Source organism: Mastigoproctus giganteus, chromosome 8 (genome assembly GCF_048544385.1).
Source record: "Mastigoproctus giganteus isolate SK-2022 chromosome 8, ASM4854438v1, whole genome shotgun sequence".
NCBI classification, from domain to species: Eukaryota; Metazoa; Arthropoda; class Arachnida; order Uropygi; family Thelyphonidae; genus Mastigoproctus; species Mastigoproctus giganteus.
Window position 1 is genome coordinate 72,063,983 of NC_143582.1, and position 15,091 is coordinate 72,079,073.

Sequence of the window (15,091 nt, forward strand, 5' to 3'; positions counted from 1 at the left end):
GCCTTTGGCCAGCGGGTGGTTGGTTGGTGGAACCGACTTCCATCACTTGTTGTTGAAGTTGATAGCCTAAACAAATTTAAAGCTCAACTGGACAGGTATTTCGAACGAACAGAGGGGTGAAATGGGAGTGGGTTTTTTTTTTTTTTTTTTTTTTGGCTGATGCTGAATAAGCTTGCTTTCTTGCATCATATGCCTCTACTAATGCTAATGCTAATGTCATTCTTTTTGAATGTCCTGTTGTGTGTGCGTATACAGGTTGTTTCAATTAAAATGCACCAGGGTTTATCTGACTTCTTTTGAGGTTTAGGCTATTTGTCATTAGGAACTTTTTTGTTAAATTTGGGCTAAAAATTTTGTATTTGATGTTTAAAATGGACTTTGAGTATTGCTATTTAGATTTTTATTTCTAAATTCAAATTCTGCCTAATCAGCTGATTTTTTTCTCAATGGAAAAGTTGTTCCCCATTCTTGGTTTAGTCTGAAAGCATCATAAGTGTATTTCTGAAATGAACATAAACCACTAATAATTTATTTGAATAAAAAAAAAAGAAAAAACACAACAGTTGTATGTGATAGTAGCTTTTTGATGTGTGTTTACCTGTGTCAAAAGCTATACAAAGTTTTTGACACAGTTATATAATGACAGTGGTGTATTGTGTCTCTTCTTGCAAATAATGACAAAATAAATAATATTCAGAAGAACTATATTAAAAAAATAAATTCTTGGGGGTGGGGGGGGGTGAAGCAGTTTCCTAAAATTGAAGTTTAAGGAAAAAAGAACAATATTGCAATAATAAATTTATCAGCAAATAAAAAAAAAGTGGATAAATGGAATGTGAGTGGATATATCAGTGCTTAACTTTGTGATTTTAGCTGTTTGTTATCAAAGATCAGTTAACAGTAACATCCAACAATATGGGTGCAGCTATTATTTCCAAAAATGAAAGGTAACAATGTGATTAATAACAAAAATGGCAGATTGAAATAATTTTAATCTTATAACAAAACAGTAAAAACTCACACAAATAATTTATACCATTCTGCATTGTTACTGTGAGAGAGTGTAGGTGGCACAGTTTCTAAAGAGAGTTAATACGTGCTTTAATCGTTATTCATAAACTCTATGTGGCAGAGCCATAATACAACTTGTAATCCACACAATAAATTTTATAATGAATATTTTTTAGATTAGCATGTTAATTTCAGCACATGCATTATATATTCTCCCTTTGAGACCGTCTGAATTGTCAGTGTTTCATACACTTTAATGAAATCCCAAAAGAAAAAAAATTTAAGGGAGGAGAACATGGTAGCCAAGACACTTCACCCCTATATCCTATCCACTGGCCTTGTGCATTGTACTCATTTTTTGTGTTACAATTTTGTGCAGTAGGGTGCCATCATGCTGGACACAAAGATGTTGTCAGACTGTGTAGTTTATGGAACTTTTCAACCAATCAAATACATTAATGCAAAATAATTCATAATATTTTGCTCCAGTCAGAGTGCTATCAAGAAAAACTGGGCCGCAAATTTCATCACCCCATATGCCACACTGCATATTGTGATGGACCTTCTCATCTAATGGTGAGTATTTCTGAAATAATATGGATTTTGATAGATAGGAGCCTAGTAGCAGGAATTGTGCCTGTTGGTGAAGCCATCATGAGTGAAGTAGCCTCGTCAGTCCACAGAATATTACTGAAGAAACTGGGATTTTCTTCCTCCTTGGTTAATAGAAAATTTCACCTCCAAATGTATTAAATCACCTTTGTGCAAACCTTATTGTAAAAACAATTCATAGGGATGCAGTTTGTTCTTTTGAAGGATCCTCCAAATCTATATGTGCTTGATCCCACATGTGGAAGAAGCTTCCTGGACTCTTCTGGTTGGATATGACAGGAAAATGGCCACAGCATCTTATTCATGAACATGTTCCAAATTCTACAGCTTTGTATCCTTTTTATGCATCATGCTTCCAGTTAGCACAGAGTGATTCACAACACATATAATTGTGTTGTGATTCACTTCATGATTTTATGTGATATTTGTTGTCTCTCAGAAAATAATCTTGCTGATGCTCTAGCATTTTGACCTCATCTCCATACAGTTTTTTTCAAATATGCTTGCAAATAAAAACCAAGAAGGTGTACTTCTAATAAAAGGGTCAGTTCTTATGCATATTTTATAAAATTCTGTACTACAAGGTATTTGTAGTACAGCTTCCACTGGACAGCAAGAAAGTGGCAATTTATGGGATGTTGAAACTGATAACCCCCCCCTACATTTAAATCAGATATCTGCTCTATTTTGTACTGTTATTTGCACTTGCTTTTGAAACTATACTGCCTGCGTCAGTTAAATTATTAATTGATGTGTCTGTCTTTCCAATAAACAATGTAGAAGGTTGTAAATTATGTGTCTTTATCTGCTATTTCGTTATAAGACTTCGCCTTTAGCCAGCTGATGGTTGATAGTTGGAACAAACTTCCGTCTGTTGTAGTGGATGTCAGCAACTTAAATAATTTCAAGGCAGAACTAGACAAACATTTGGAGTGAATGAAATGGGAAGGGTGGTTTTTTTTTTTTTTTTTTTCCTTCTTGCTGATGCTATATAAGTTTGCTTTCTTGCATCATATGCCCTGCTAATGCTAAGATTAAAGTTATTTGAATGCGCCATTGTTTTTATTACTTATTTATTATATATATATATATATATATATATTTTTTTTTTTTTTTTTTTTTTTTGGAGCATTAGCAACTAAGGCCATATTGCTCCGGGATATGCGGTGGTCATTCTCTGACCTTTCCGCATCCTCCATATTTGGTGGTGACGGGCTCGAACCCCAGTCTAATCAAGAAGCGTGTGCTATGCACTGCTGCTCCTTCCCACCTGGCTACAGAGGCGCCTCTTTATTACTTATGGTGCTACCTTTCATTTGTGAAAATAATAGTAGCAGCTGTACATTGTTTGTTGAACATTACTGGTATCTGATCTTCAACGCAGGACCAAGGTATTTTCAGCACCTCCTTTACTAAGGATATATATATATATATATATATATTTTTTTTTTTTCATGATTTGTAAAATTTGGCGCCATGGGCAAGGACCCTGCTAACCCATGCCTTAATCTGGCACTGCTGATTTTTGATAACAAACAGCTAAAATCATCAAGTTAATCCCCTTTTGTTTTATTTTCTGACAATAAATTTATTATTGTGAATTTGTTCTTTGTTTTTTATACTTCTATCTCAGGAAATTGCTACTTTGCCTTAATTAAATTTTTATTACAAATGTAATAATTTTTTACTATATTGTAGGTGGACTTATCATTCTGAAAAGGAAATGAATGGCTCTAGTCACTGGGGACTAATTGGAACTTACAGTGGAGCTGGTTCTTACATTGATGTTGGCACAACCAAAAACCAAGCAAAAGCAAAAATGGAAGTTCTGATGGAACATCTGTGGATATCTCGAGCTACCCGAGCAGTTTTTCTTGATTTTACTGTTTACAATGCCAACATTAATCTCTTCTGTGTAGTGAAGTAAGTTTTATTTATTTATTATTATTATTTTTAATAATTTGAATTGATAATAATAATCTTTGTTATACATAATAAAATACACAATAGCTGTTGCAGGCTAGGAATTAACAATTAAGAGATTTTTGCGCGTGCGCACGTGTGTGTTGTTATTGTTGTTATTTGGTTTTTAGGAGCATTAGCAACTAAGACCATATTGCTCCGGGATATGCGGTGGTCATTCTCTGACCTTTCCGCATCCTCCATATTTGGTGGTGATGGGCTCGAACCCCGGTCTAATCAAAAAGCGTGTGCTACGCACTGCTGCTCCTTCCCACCTGGCTACGGAGACGTGCGTGTGTGCGTGAGAGAGAGAGAGAGAGAGAGAGAGAGAGAGAGAGAGAGAGAGCACGCGCATTGCAGTAAGTAATTCATGGAAGGAATGTGGGCAGAGCTTAACAGAAGGAATGAAAAATTGATACCTATTTTTAAATGCGTAAATGTTTTTTCTTTCCAAAAATCTGTCAATGACACAGTATTTAATAGTTTTCTTATTTTTTTTTTTTTTTTTTTACATTTGAGTTGAATGAGCTGAAATTCCAAGTTTACAGCATAAGCCAAAAACTGTAGCACTTTATTGATGTTTGAGGATCCATGATCAAAGTGCAACAGTGGTGGTGATGGTGGTGGTGGTAGGAGGCTGAAATGGAGTTCGTGCTATGCTGAATGCACAAACAATAAAGAACTTCCACTAAAAGTTAGCAACAATAATAGCACTATAATTCTTAGTTCTCTGTTACAGATGAGATGTCTGTCAACCCTATGGAATACTAAGAACATCATGACAGTGAATGAAATGCCTGCATTTTGTTCACTGTTATGAAAATTCTGTTTCCACATTTCATTTTCATGACAGTGCAACAGTTGTTTGTACTAGATGTTCCATAAGGATGAAATGCACAGAATTTTTTTTGAATTGGTATGAGAGTGGCAACGGTTACTGGTGAATATTGTTGAGTGGTGAGGCTGTTTCACAGTGACTGTTTAATCAATAGGCACAAGTTATTATGGTACAAAATAATTTCCAGACAGTGAATGAAAAGGCATGGGGTCATGCAAAGGTGATGGTTTGGTGTGGTATGACATCCAAAATTCTGGTCCCTTCATCTTTTTGAAATATGTGAATGCTGCAATAATATTTCAAAGATATGTTATGGGTCTCAGTATGACCAGTTATTTCTCATTAGGATAACGCTGAATATCTTTATTTTAAGTAAGGTGGAGCATATCATCACTTTGCCAGTGTTGTGAAAGAGCAAATGAATTAGAAGAGTGGTGTGCATGAGTAGTGCTCCACTCATCTGATTAATTCCATGTGACTACTTCCTGTGGAGGTGGAAGAAGTGTATCTCACACAGTTTAGAAACACGGACAGACTAGAAAAAAGAATAACCAGCTGCCCGGTGATAGAGACCATGCTCCAACAATAGACAGCACAACAAAATCATTAATGGCAGAGATATCTGGTCCATAGGAGGTAATAGTTGTCATTGACTCTGTTGGGGAAATGGGAAATATATTGTGTAAAAAGGATAGGAGGCACAGGATGACCAGGATATGTCTTCTAGGGGCTAAAGCTGATAATGTAGAGCAGCAACATTTATGTAAAGCATGCCTTTTAAGGGCATGAAAGATGTACTGTTGTACATATTGGTACTAATGATATTAAGAGTAAGGGATCTGAAGAATGGCTTAACAGGTACAGTCAAAAGTCACAAGTTATGAATAAATTTGAAAGTGTCTGCAATTCTGCCCAGACATGTTAGGAGGGAGTACATGATCAGAGCCTTGTCAATCAATTTGACCCTACAAAGACTGTACAAGAATCATGAGGTAGAATTTTTCTCAGTGGTCTGCTTGTTCACAGGAGAGACTGTTTTTACAGAGATTGAATACACTTAAATAGAATGGGTGCAAGAATATTTGCTGATGCTGTTGAGGCAGTATTTAGTGGCAAAAAAAATCTGTTAGCTCTAAGAATACACAGACTAATAGATTAACAGCAGCTGCAAACAGAGGTAAAAGTAATCGTTGCGCTGCTGCTATATGGTAGCCTGAAAAGCAAGGTGTTATTATAAGGCCTGCTGGGAGTCATTGAGCAACAAGCAAATACAGGAACTCCCCGACTTACGTAATACTCGATTTACAGAAATTCAACTTTACATAAGTTTTTGCTGGCCAGTGCAAACTTATAAAAATCGTGGAAATTTATTTTGCATCTGTAAGAATAAATGGAGGTGTCGTGAAAATATTGTAATGTGAACCCAATAACACATTTTTTTTTTTTTTTTTTTTTGGTAATTCGTTCCAAGACCTCGGAAATTGAAATTTTTGCTATATAACTAAGCTATTTATCTCTTTAAAAGGTGATTTTTATAATGGAAATTGCACTATACTTTCATCGTTATCATATGTTCTGTTATAAGAATCAATTTTGAACGCCTTTGTGATATTTTTCTAAAGCGCATTTCTGGAGGTCACTACCATAAAACAATAAAAACAATTTGCACTTTCCGGTTTATTTGGATTTTCTGTTAGTGCATCTAATTATAAACAGGTAGTAAACTCAATCTTATTGCAATTGCAATAATCCTGATTACTGGAATCAATCATATAAAAAACATAAATAAATTTTCAGAATCTTCTCGTCATTCCTACTTACATATTGCAATGATTAAAGGAAAGTTATCAACAGAAAGTAACCCCAGGGGCTCACATCTGGTGAGTCTGGTGAGTATGGGCTTGGCACACCCAGGGTCTTGAGATGGATATCATCATTCTTCTCTTTCTTGGTAATTCCCTTCTACTTCTCTCTCTCTCTCTCTCTCTCTCTCTCTCTCTCTCTCTCTCTCAGGGTAACTTGGAAATTTTTTTTGGCTGGTGCAGCATAAGCCTCAGGCTTCCTTGCACTATATGGCTAATAATAATAATAATAATAATAATAATAATAATAATAATAAGTGCTGGCAGTGCTAGGAAATGAAAGGAAACAAAATTGATTTAGAAATGAAGATGATTAATTAAGAAGTACAAAGCAGGACAAAGTTTGTCATCTATTGCAAGGAATTAGGTCTCACTGTGCACTGTCCCTTAAATATTATTTTAAGGGACAGTGCACGTAAAAAAGAACATGTTAAAGGATCAACGCATTTAAGATCAACAGTGATCACAAAACAGCATTCAGGTGCTATATCGAAGATGGAAAAGCTATTAATAATTTGGATGAAAAATCAGATTCAGAAGCAAGTGCCCCTGAATCTAACAACCATTCAAGCAAGAAGTATTTATGAAGATAACGATAAGTACAGAAAACCCCAAGCCAAGTTCATGGCAAGCAACGAGTGGTTTAATAGGTTCAAGCATCATGCTGGTTTCCAAAACATTAAAGTATGCGGTGAAGTCGGCAGTGCTGATTCTGCAGCTGCAGAGAAATTTTGTGATGTGCTGGAAAAAAACTCCTTCTAAATCTCCACAGCCCTCAACATCTGCAGCAGTGTACTTATCAGCTGGAGACGTTGATTCTGGCAACGATGCTCAAAAGGTAAAACTTGCTGACATTATGCCTGTCTTCTCTCTCCTTTTGTAATTTTATAATTTTGAAATTTTTGTAATTTTGTACACTTTTGTAATTTTTACTGCACATGAGATAAAAAAAAAAAATTAACAATTCTATTTACACATTCATTGAACATTTTCTTTTTTTGCTTCTATCAAATTCAGCGTGCATAGTTATGAGTGCGGAATTTCCCTAAATTTTGAAAAATTCTGACTTACGTAGTTCTGCAGAACGCAATCCTTATGTTAATCGGGAAGTGGCTGTACGTGGGTTGTGTTAGGGTTACTAAAAACAAAACCAGATGTATGAATACTTGCTTGCATATCAATGCTAGGAGTGTTGTAAACAGACTGGTTAAGTCAGCAATGCAAACACATATTGGAAAGATGGTGCTACTCAGACATAAGTGATGCAGAATTTGAACATGGTGAGTACAATGTGTACAGGTGGGACTGGCAGGTCACAAGATGGGGAAGCAGTAATGGTCTTGGTTGAGAAGCATATAGAACAAGGCAGTGCACCCAGATTGTGGGTGGGCAGCACAACATTGAGTCAGTTTTCTGTGAAATCCAATAAATCCGGAAACCTGATTATCAGTAGTGATCCATAATTCATTAAGAATATCCAGAGTAATAGTAATAATAATAGTAATTGTGGCATGTGATGCAAGAAAGTAAGCATATGAGCTTATGTAGCATCAGCCAAAAAAAAAATTCACACAACCATTCACACATCTAAATGCTTGTCCAGTTCCTTCCTAAATTTATTTAACCCATCAACTTCCACAAAGACAGATGGAAGTTTGTTCCAGCAATTAACCACCCGCTGGCTAAAAATTTCTGCCCATCTATTCAACAGCTGTCTTTCCTCAATTTGATTCCGCATTGCTTCAGTTTGTACAGTAGTCTTTTATGTGTGACATGAAAACTATTTTTTGCATCGAGTTCCTCAGTCCCTGCATCATTGGTTAGACGAGACCCTTAAACAAATCCATGCTGTGACTGCAGTGTAATTGCATTACTTCTTTAACCAGTGACTCCATTATTTTTCCAGGAGTAGACGTTAAGCTAACAGGTCTGTAATTATTCACATCACTTTTTGATGTGCAAATGTATCCCTTTATGGGGATACATGTGCAAATGTATCAAATGTATCCCCATAAAGGGATACATTTGCACATCTCCAGGTCCGTAGGGAGCTTTCCCGAATCTAAGGATGCGCTTATAATTATGGTTAAGGGTGTCCTTTGCTGCCTCCCTTAATATGATTGGGTAGATTCTATCCATACCAGGTGCCTTTTTTATGTTTTAATAATTTCTCTTCCACTTTCCTTTCAGTTATCACAAAATCATTTAGTTCCCTCTTAGAGTTTGATAAGCTTCTGGCATCCTTCCCCTAAAGAATTTCTCATTTGTGAATGTAGATGCAAAATACCTATTCAATTTGTCAGCAACTAGCAAGGTGATTCAACCTCTTCCTTCTATTGCTAATAAGCATAGAAGTCTTTGCTGCATTATTTGAATTTTTTGCCAGAGACCTCTTAATCTGCCTTAGCTTGCCAAACTTTCTTTGTGACTTGATTACAGACTAATTTTTATATACCATATTCTTCTGTAACACCAGATAATTTATATGCATTTCATGCATTTTTCTTCTCTGCCACTTGTCTCAGTACTTCATCTGACATCCATTTAGGTATAAGCCACCAGACAGTATTTCTTTGTTTGTATGAAAAGCATAGTGGCTTTTGTGATTACTTCCCTGAATGTTTCCCATTTAGAATTTGAGGAAAGGCAATATCATTATCAGTCGGCCCCACTGCATAGAATTTATAAATTATCAGCGACCACTGAAGTCAGCCTTACGAAAGCAAACACCTTTTCTTTTACCCTCGACAGTAGTTACGACTTTAATTAAATTCCACATTAGTACATTGTAATCACTTCCACCCAGTGGTTGAGTGGCAGAAGACAGAGAGTGGTTATTAATGGGCACATTATCTCATAAACTTAATTCTTTTATACAAGTTCTTTGTATCATTGTGTTGTGAATGTTACTTTGCAGTACCACTATCCTATCTGCGGTGACATTCATTTAATTAAAGAACAGTATACAGGCATACCTCGAATAACGAATAGGATGCGTTCCACGAAATTACTTCGTTAAGCGAAACTTCGTTTTCAGAGGTAAAAATACTATGGCCAGAATAGGGATACGTTCCTACGTAAAGAAAATGAAAAGCTTTTTTTTCGAACAAAGAAAAGTTTTATTAAATAAACAGTCAACTTACATACAAAGTGAAATCATATTTTAAAATATGAGTCTAAAGTTGATTGTTTATGCTCTTTTTCTCTTTCATTTAACAATTGCCTATACAGAGTTATTGCATTTAACACTGATCGCTTAACAATAACACTTCTTCCTAAATCAGGATCATTTTCACTAAAAAAATTTAAAATGTTTTCAATGTCATTTAAGCACCTTTTTAAATCTTTGGTTGTTAACACTTTTTCGGCAGGAATTTCTTTAACTTCGTCTTCATTATCTTTGCCTTCGTTGCTAACAAGGTTTTCTAAATCTTCCACTGAAAAACCATCATCTTCTGCATTCAATAAATTTCTAACATCCTCTTCATCGACATTTTCGAAACCTATTGATTGAGCCATCTGGATAACTTCATTTCTAATTTCTTGGATGTTATTTTCTTCTTCTATTACAACTTCTGGCCATATTTTGCGCCAAACTCCATTTAAGCATTTCTTAGTGACTTCTTTCCAAGAACTATCAATGTTTTCAATTGCGTTTTTAATGGTGTAGTTTTTCCAAAAAGTTTTAACTGTCATTTCCTCTTTATCCTCTAGTTCAGTTAAACTGCTTAATGTTCGACGCAGATAATAAGCTTTAAATGATGCTGTTACTCCCTGATCCAATGGTTGAATCAGGGAAGTTGTGTTTGCTGGAAGAAACACAACTTTGACAGGAATGCATGTGTCCAACGTGTTAAGATCAGTAGGATGTCCCAGAGCATTGTCTAACAACAAAAGAGCTTTTTCTTTAAAGTTGTTTTTTTTGACAATACCGCTTTACTTCAGGAGAAAAGTGGTTAACAAACCAATCAGTAAATAACTCCTTGGTAACCCATGCTTTTCTATTTGCTTTCCATATTACAGGTAAATTCATTTTTATGTTACCTTTTAACGCCCTCGGATTTTCTGAATGGTAAACTAATAACAATTTTAATTTATAATCGCCAGAGGCATTTGATCCAAAGAGTAACGTTAAACGGTCTTTGGCTGCTTTGAACCCAGCAGCTGATTTTTCTTCAATAGAAATGAAGCTTTTTGTTGGTAGCCGTTTCCAGAACAGACCGCTTTTGTCAACATTGAACACCAAATTTGGAAAATTTTCACGTTCAATTATTTCCTTAGTTTTTTTGGAAACTTATTTGCAGCTTTTCCTGTTAATGAATCAGTATGAAACACTATGAATCCTGGCCAGTTTTTTAAATTTCTCGAACCAACCACGAGAAGCCCCCAAAGGTTTCCGTAATTTCTTCAGTTTGTTTAGATTTCAGGTGATTAAACTGGAATATTTTTTTTTATGTTAAATGGGGCTTGAAATTGCTGACTTCGTTATATCGAAGCTTCGTAATCAGAGGTAACGTTAACCGAGGTATGACTGTACTTCCCTGTTATATGAAAGTAGTTCATTAAATAGAATCTTACTGATAATTGAATATTTCCCATTAATGAGTAAATTAAATCCATATAAAACACTTGTATTTTTATGCAAAAGACAAGGGTCTTCACAAAAAAGTTTACTCAGAATAGTTCTTCATTCTACATAAGTTTTGTCATTACAGTATTTTCAATAGTTTATTAATTGCATTTTTTTGGAACTGTCATTATTTGTTTTTGTTCTTAATTAAATATTACTTATTTTTATTTTAGATTAGTATTTGAATTTCCTGCCACAGGAGGTATGATTACTTCATGGAGTTTTCGTACAGTAAAACTGCTGCGATATGTTAATCCGAGTGACTATCTGGTTCTAGCATGTGAAGTTTTAGTGGTTCTTTTCATAATATATTACATTGTTGAAGAAACTCTAGAGGTAAGTTTTGTTTCTAAAGATAATTTTCATATCTGGGTAGAGAAGTTTACATTTGTGATTCATGTACTGCTAAAAGCTTCCTAAGTACATCTATGAATACTCATTAGAAAATTGCCAACAGATTTTCAGTATTTTAAAGGTAGTCACCTGAATAAGGCTGGGCATCTTTACCATTCATGTACTTCTTCTGCTTTGATGATGATTAAAAAAAAAAAAAAAAAACCTAATTGCTCATCAAAATTCAGTGAAGGTTTTTTATGAACAGTACACCAATTTCTTCCAGATGACTTTCACTGTGTTGATTTATTATTACTATCTAAACTTTCCAGTTGAAATCAATATTCAGGGTGTTTCAATTAAAACACGCTGGGATCTGTCTTGTTTATTTTTAGGTTTAGGCTATTTGTCATCTGGACCTTTTCTGTCACATGTGGGTTGAAAATTGGATTAAATATTACCATTTGTATTTTACATTTTCTAAATTTAAAATTTATGTAATCAACTGGTTTTTTTTCTCAGTGAGAAAGTTTTTCCTTATGCTCTGTTGAGCCTAAAACATCATCAGTGTACTTCTAAAATAAACATAGATGATTTTATTTTAAGAAAAAAACACAAACACAACAGTTGTATGTAATGGTCACTTTTCAGTAGGAACATTTACCTTTGAAGAACAGCTAGTTATACAAGTGCAGTTATGTGCAATGTCTCTTCTTGGAAATAATGACAAAAAAAAAATAACATTCAAAAGAATTCTTTTAAAAATAAAATTTGGTGTGGAAAGAAGGAATGTCATGAAATAAAAGTTTAAGGGAAAAAACAAATCCACAGCAATAAATTCATTATCAGGTAATAGTTTTGCACATAAAAGACTGCTGTACAAATTGATAGGAGGGAGTATATGATGAGAGCCTTGTCAATCAGTTTGGCCCTGGAGAAATTGTGCAAGGCTCATGGGTAAAATTTTTCTCAGAGTGATCTGTGCTTGTTAACAGGAGAGTGTTTCTACAGTGATGGGATATACTTAAATAGAAAGGGTGCAAGAATATTTGCTGATGCTGTCGAGGTAGTGTTAGGTGGGTCGAAAACTTCTAGCTTGGGAGGATTCACAGACTAATAGATTAACAGTAGCACAGGCAGAGGTGAAAGTGATTCTTCCATTGTTTTTATTGGAATGAACGGCAGCCTGAAAAGCGAGGTGTTGGGAATTTCAAGGCCTGGTGAGAGTTATCATGGAAGAAGTGAATATATGGGTTGTGTTAGGTTAACTAAGAGTAAGAATAGGTGCATGTATACTTGCATGTACACCAATGTTAGGAGTATAGTAAATAAATTTGATGAATTTGAGGTGCTGGTGAAAACATCAAAGGTGGATATTGTTGGGATATCAGAGACGTGGTGTTACACAGAGATAAGGAATTCAGAATTGGAATTTGAGAAGTACAATGTGTACAGGACAGATAGCGAGGATAAAAGGGAGGAGGGGGTGATGCTGTTAGTTAAGAAACACATAAGATCTAAGGAAGTGCATCCAGTTGACATGGATGGGCAGTACAGTGTTGAGTCAGTTTGGTGTGACATAAGTACTGGGAGAGAGCAGGAGTGTGTTATAGGTCTAATGACTCTGATGAGTACAACGAACAACTACACAGAGAATTACAGTGGGCCAGTAAATCAGATTCTTATAATGGGGGATTTTAACTTCCCAGATATAGATTGAAACTTGTGGGTTGGTCACTGGCATACTAGCAAAGACTTTTGTGGATTTATTGGATGATTGTTTTCTACAGCAGCATGTTCAAGAGGCAATCAGAGGAAGTACTCTTGATATGATTATCAGCAGTGACCATTCATGCATTAAGAATCTGCAGGTGGCAGTGATCATAGTGTACTGCTTTGGGATTTACTCAAAGATGTAACTACAATCAGGGGTAAAGTGAAGGGTTTTTGCTTTCGCAAAGGTGACTACAGTGGTTTCAAAGATTTTTTTTAAAAATTCTATACAGTGGGACAAACTCTAAGTGGGAAGCATTTGAGGAATTAACCTTGGAGGCTATTATGCTTTTCATACCAACTAAGAAATAATTTTCAAGATTTAGGCCTAAATGGATATCAGATGAACTAATGAGACTTGTGACATAGAAGAAAAATGCATGGAATGCATATAAATTTTCAAGCGACACAGATACCTATGGTAGATAAAAGATAGTCCGTAATCAAGTCACAAAGGATGTTAGGCAAGCAAAGGCAAAGTACGAGAAGTCTTTAGCAAAGAAAAACAGTAAAGACTTCAGAAAACAGGCTTTGAGCTTTGGGTTGCATATCACTAAACTATCTAGTGACAGCCAACAAACTGAATTAACATAAATTTAAAGTAAATTTATTAAAAAATAAATATCTACATAAAATACTAAAACAGATATAAAATAAAAGCATTAAAATACAATAAGATAAAAGCATTTTATCTTAATTTGAGCTTATTCAAAATTTCGCCTTCCTAGGTTCACAAATAAACCAGTCCAACTCTATTACTGATGAAAATTAAGTCCCGTATCCTGAGTGGAAACAGATGCTTCTAGGCACATGAAAAACTAATGAAGTCCAGAGTATTGAACAGACATTTAAAATTAAGAATATACAAAAGTCTCATTAGACCAGTTGTAACATGTGGTTGTGAAGCTTGGACATTAATGAGTAAATTTGAGCAGTTGTTGAGAGTGTCCAGCATAGAATTTTGCAAAAAGTCTTTGAGCCTGTACAAGATGTTGATGGATCCTGGAGGATCAGAATGAACCACGAACTTGACAATCTTATTCAGAGTGCGGGCATCATCAGATTTGTGAAGAGCCAGAGGCTTGCCTGGTTGGCACATGTTATGAGAATGGATGACAGCAGAACAACTGAGAGGATAATGAAATGGAAACCTGCTTGTAGGAGGTTTCCATTTCTGTGGAGGTTTCCATTTCTGCATACTGTGGAAAAGATGGATGGATGATGTAGAAGAAGACTTAAAGATCATGAGAATAAGAAGTTGGAAAAGTTTGACTTTCTGGGAGGGCTTACTGGTGGAACATCGCTGAGAAGGCTAAGACCCACCCTGGGTTGTAACGCCAAAAGAAGAAGAAGATAAAAGCATTAAAATCCAACACAATATAGTATATAGTATTTAGTAAAGTATATAGTAGCTTTCGAGATGAAGTGTCTCTTCATCAGCTGATGAAGATGCACGTTGTCTCGAAAGCTGCTATATATTTTAAAGAAGTTAAAGAAGCACTGCAGTATCATGTAGACAAGACTGCAGTTATAGTTCAGACACAGCATGGGTTTGTTAACGGTAAGTTTTTTCTGACCAGTTTAATTAGATACTATGATGTGGTCACAAAGGAACTGGATGCAAAAAATAAATTTGATTTCATATACTCGAATTTTAGGAAAACCTTTGATACTGTTGCACATGGAAGACTACTGTTAAAGTTGGAGCAGTATGGCATTTTGGCAAGTTGCTACAATGGATAAAAGGATGGTTAGTGGGAGAAGACAGTGGTAATCAATAGACAGTGCTCTTCATGGATTAATATTATTAGTGGAGTTCCCCAGGGGGTTCGTGTTGGGGCCCATTGTTTTGTATATTTATCAGTGATATTGATGAAGGTATATCAGGATTAATGTCCATGTTTGCAGACAATACAAAGATTGGTAGGGTTGTTAATGACAGTAAGGATGGTACACTACTGCAACAGGATCAAGAACAGTTAGGACAGATGGGCGGAGAGGTGGCAACTGAAGTTTAACATTAACAAATGCAAAGTGTTGCATATGGGTAGCAGTAATCCCAGAGTAACA

General features: G+C 35.3%; 1 protein-coding gene across 1 annotated transcript in view; it reads left to right on the forward strand.

Moving 5' to 3' along the window:
* LOC150081625 (polycystin-2-like) overlaps positions 1 to 15,091 on the forward strand; it is a 260,880-nt gene that overhangs the window by 127,166 nt on the left and 118,623 nt on the right. The window contains exons 5-6 of the mRNA XM_090379489.1: positions 3,322 to 3,546; positions 11,089 to 11,251. Coding sequence (XP_090235615.1) covers positions 3,322 to 3,546; positions 11,089 to 11,251 — 388 coding nt within the window. The remainder of the gene's footprint in view (positions 1 to 3,321; positions 3,547 to 11,088; positions 11,252 to 15,091) is intronic.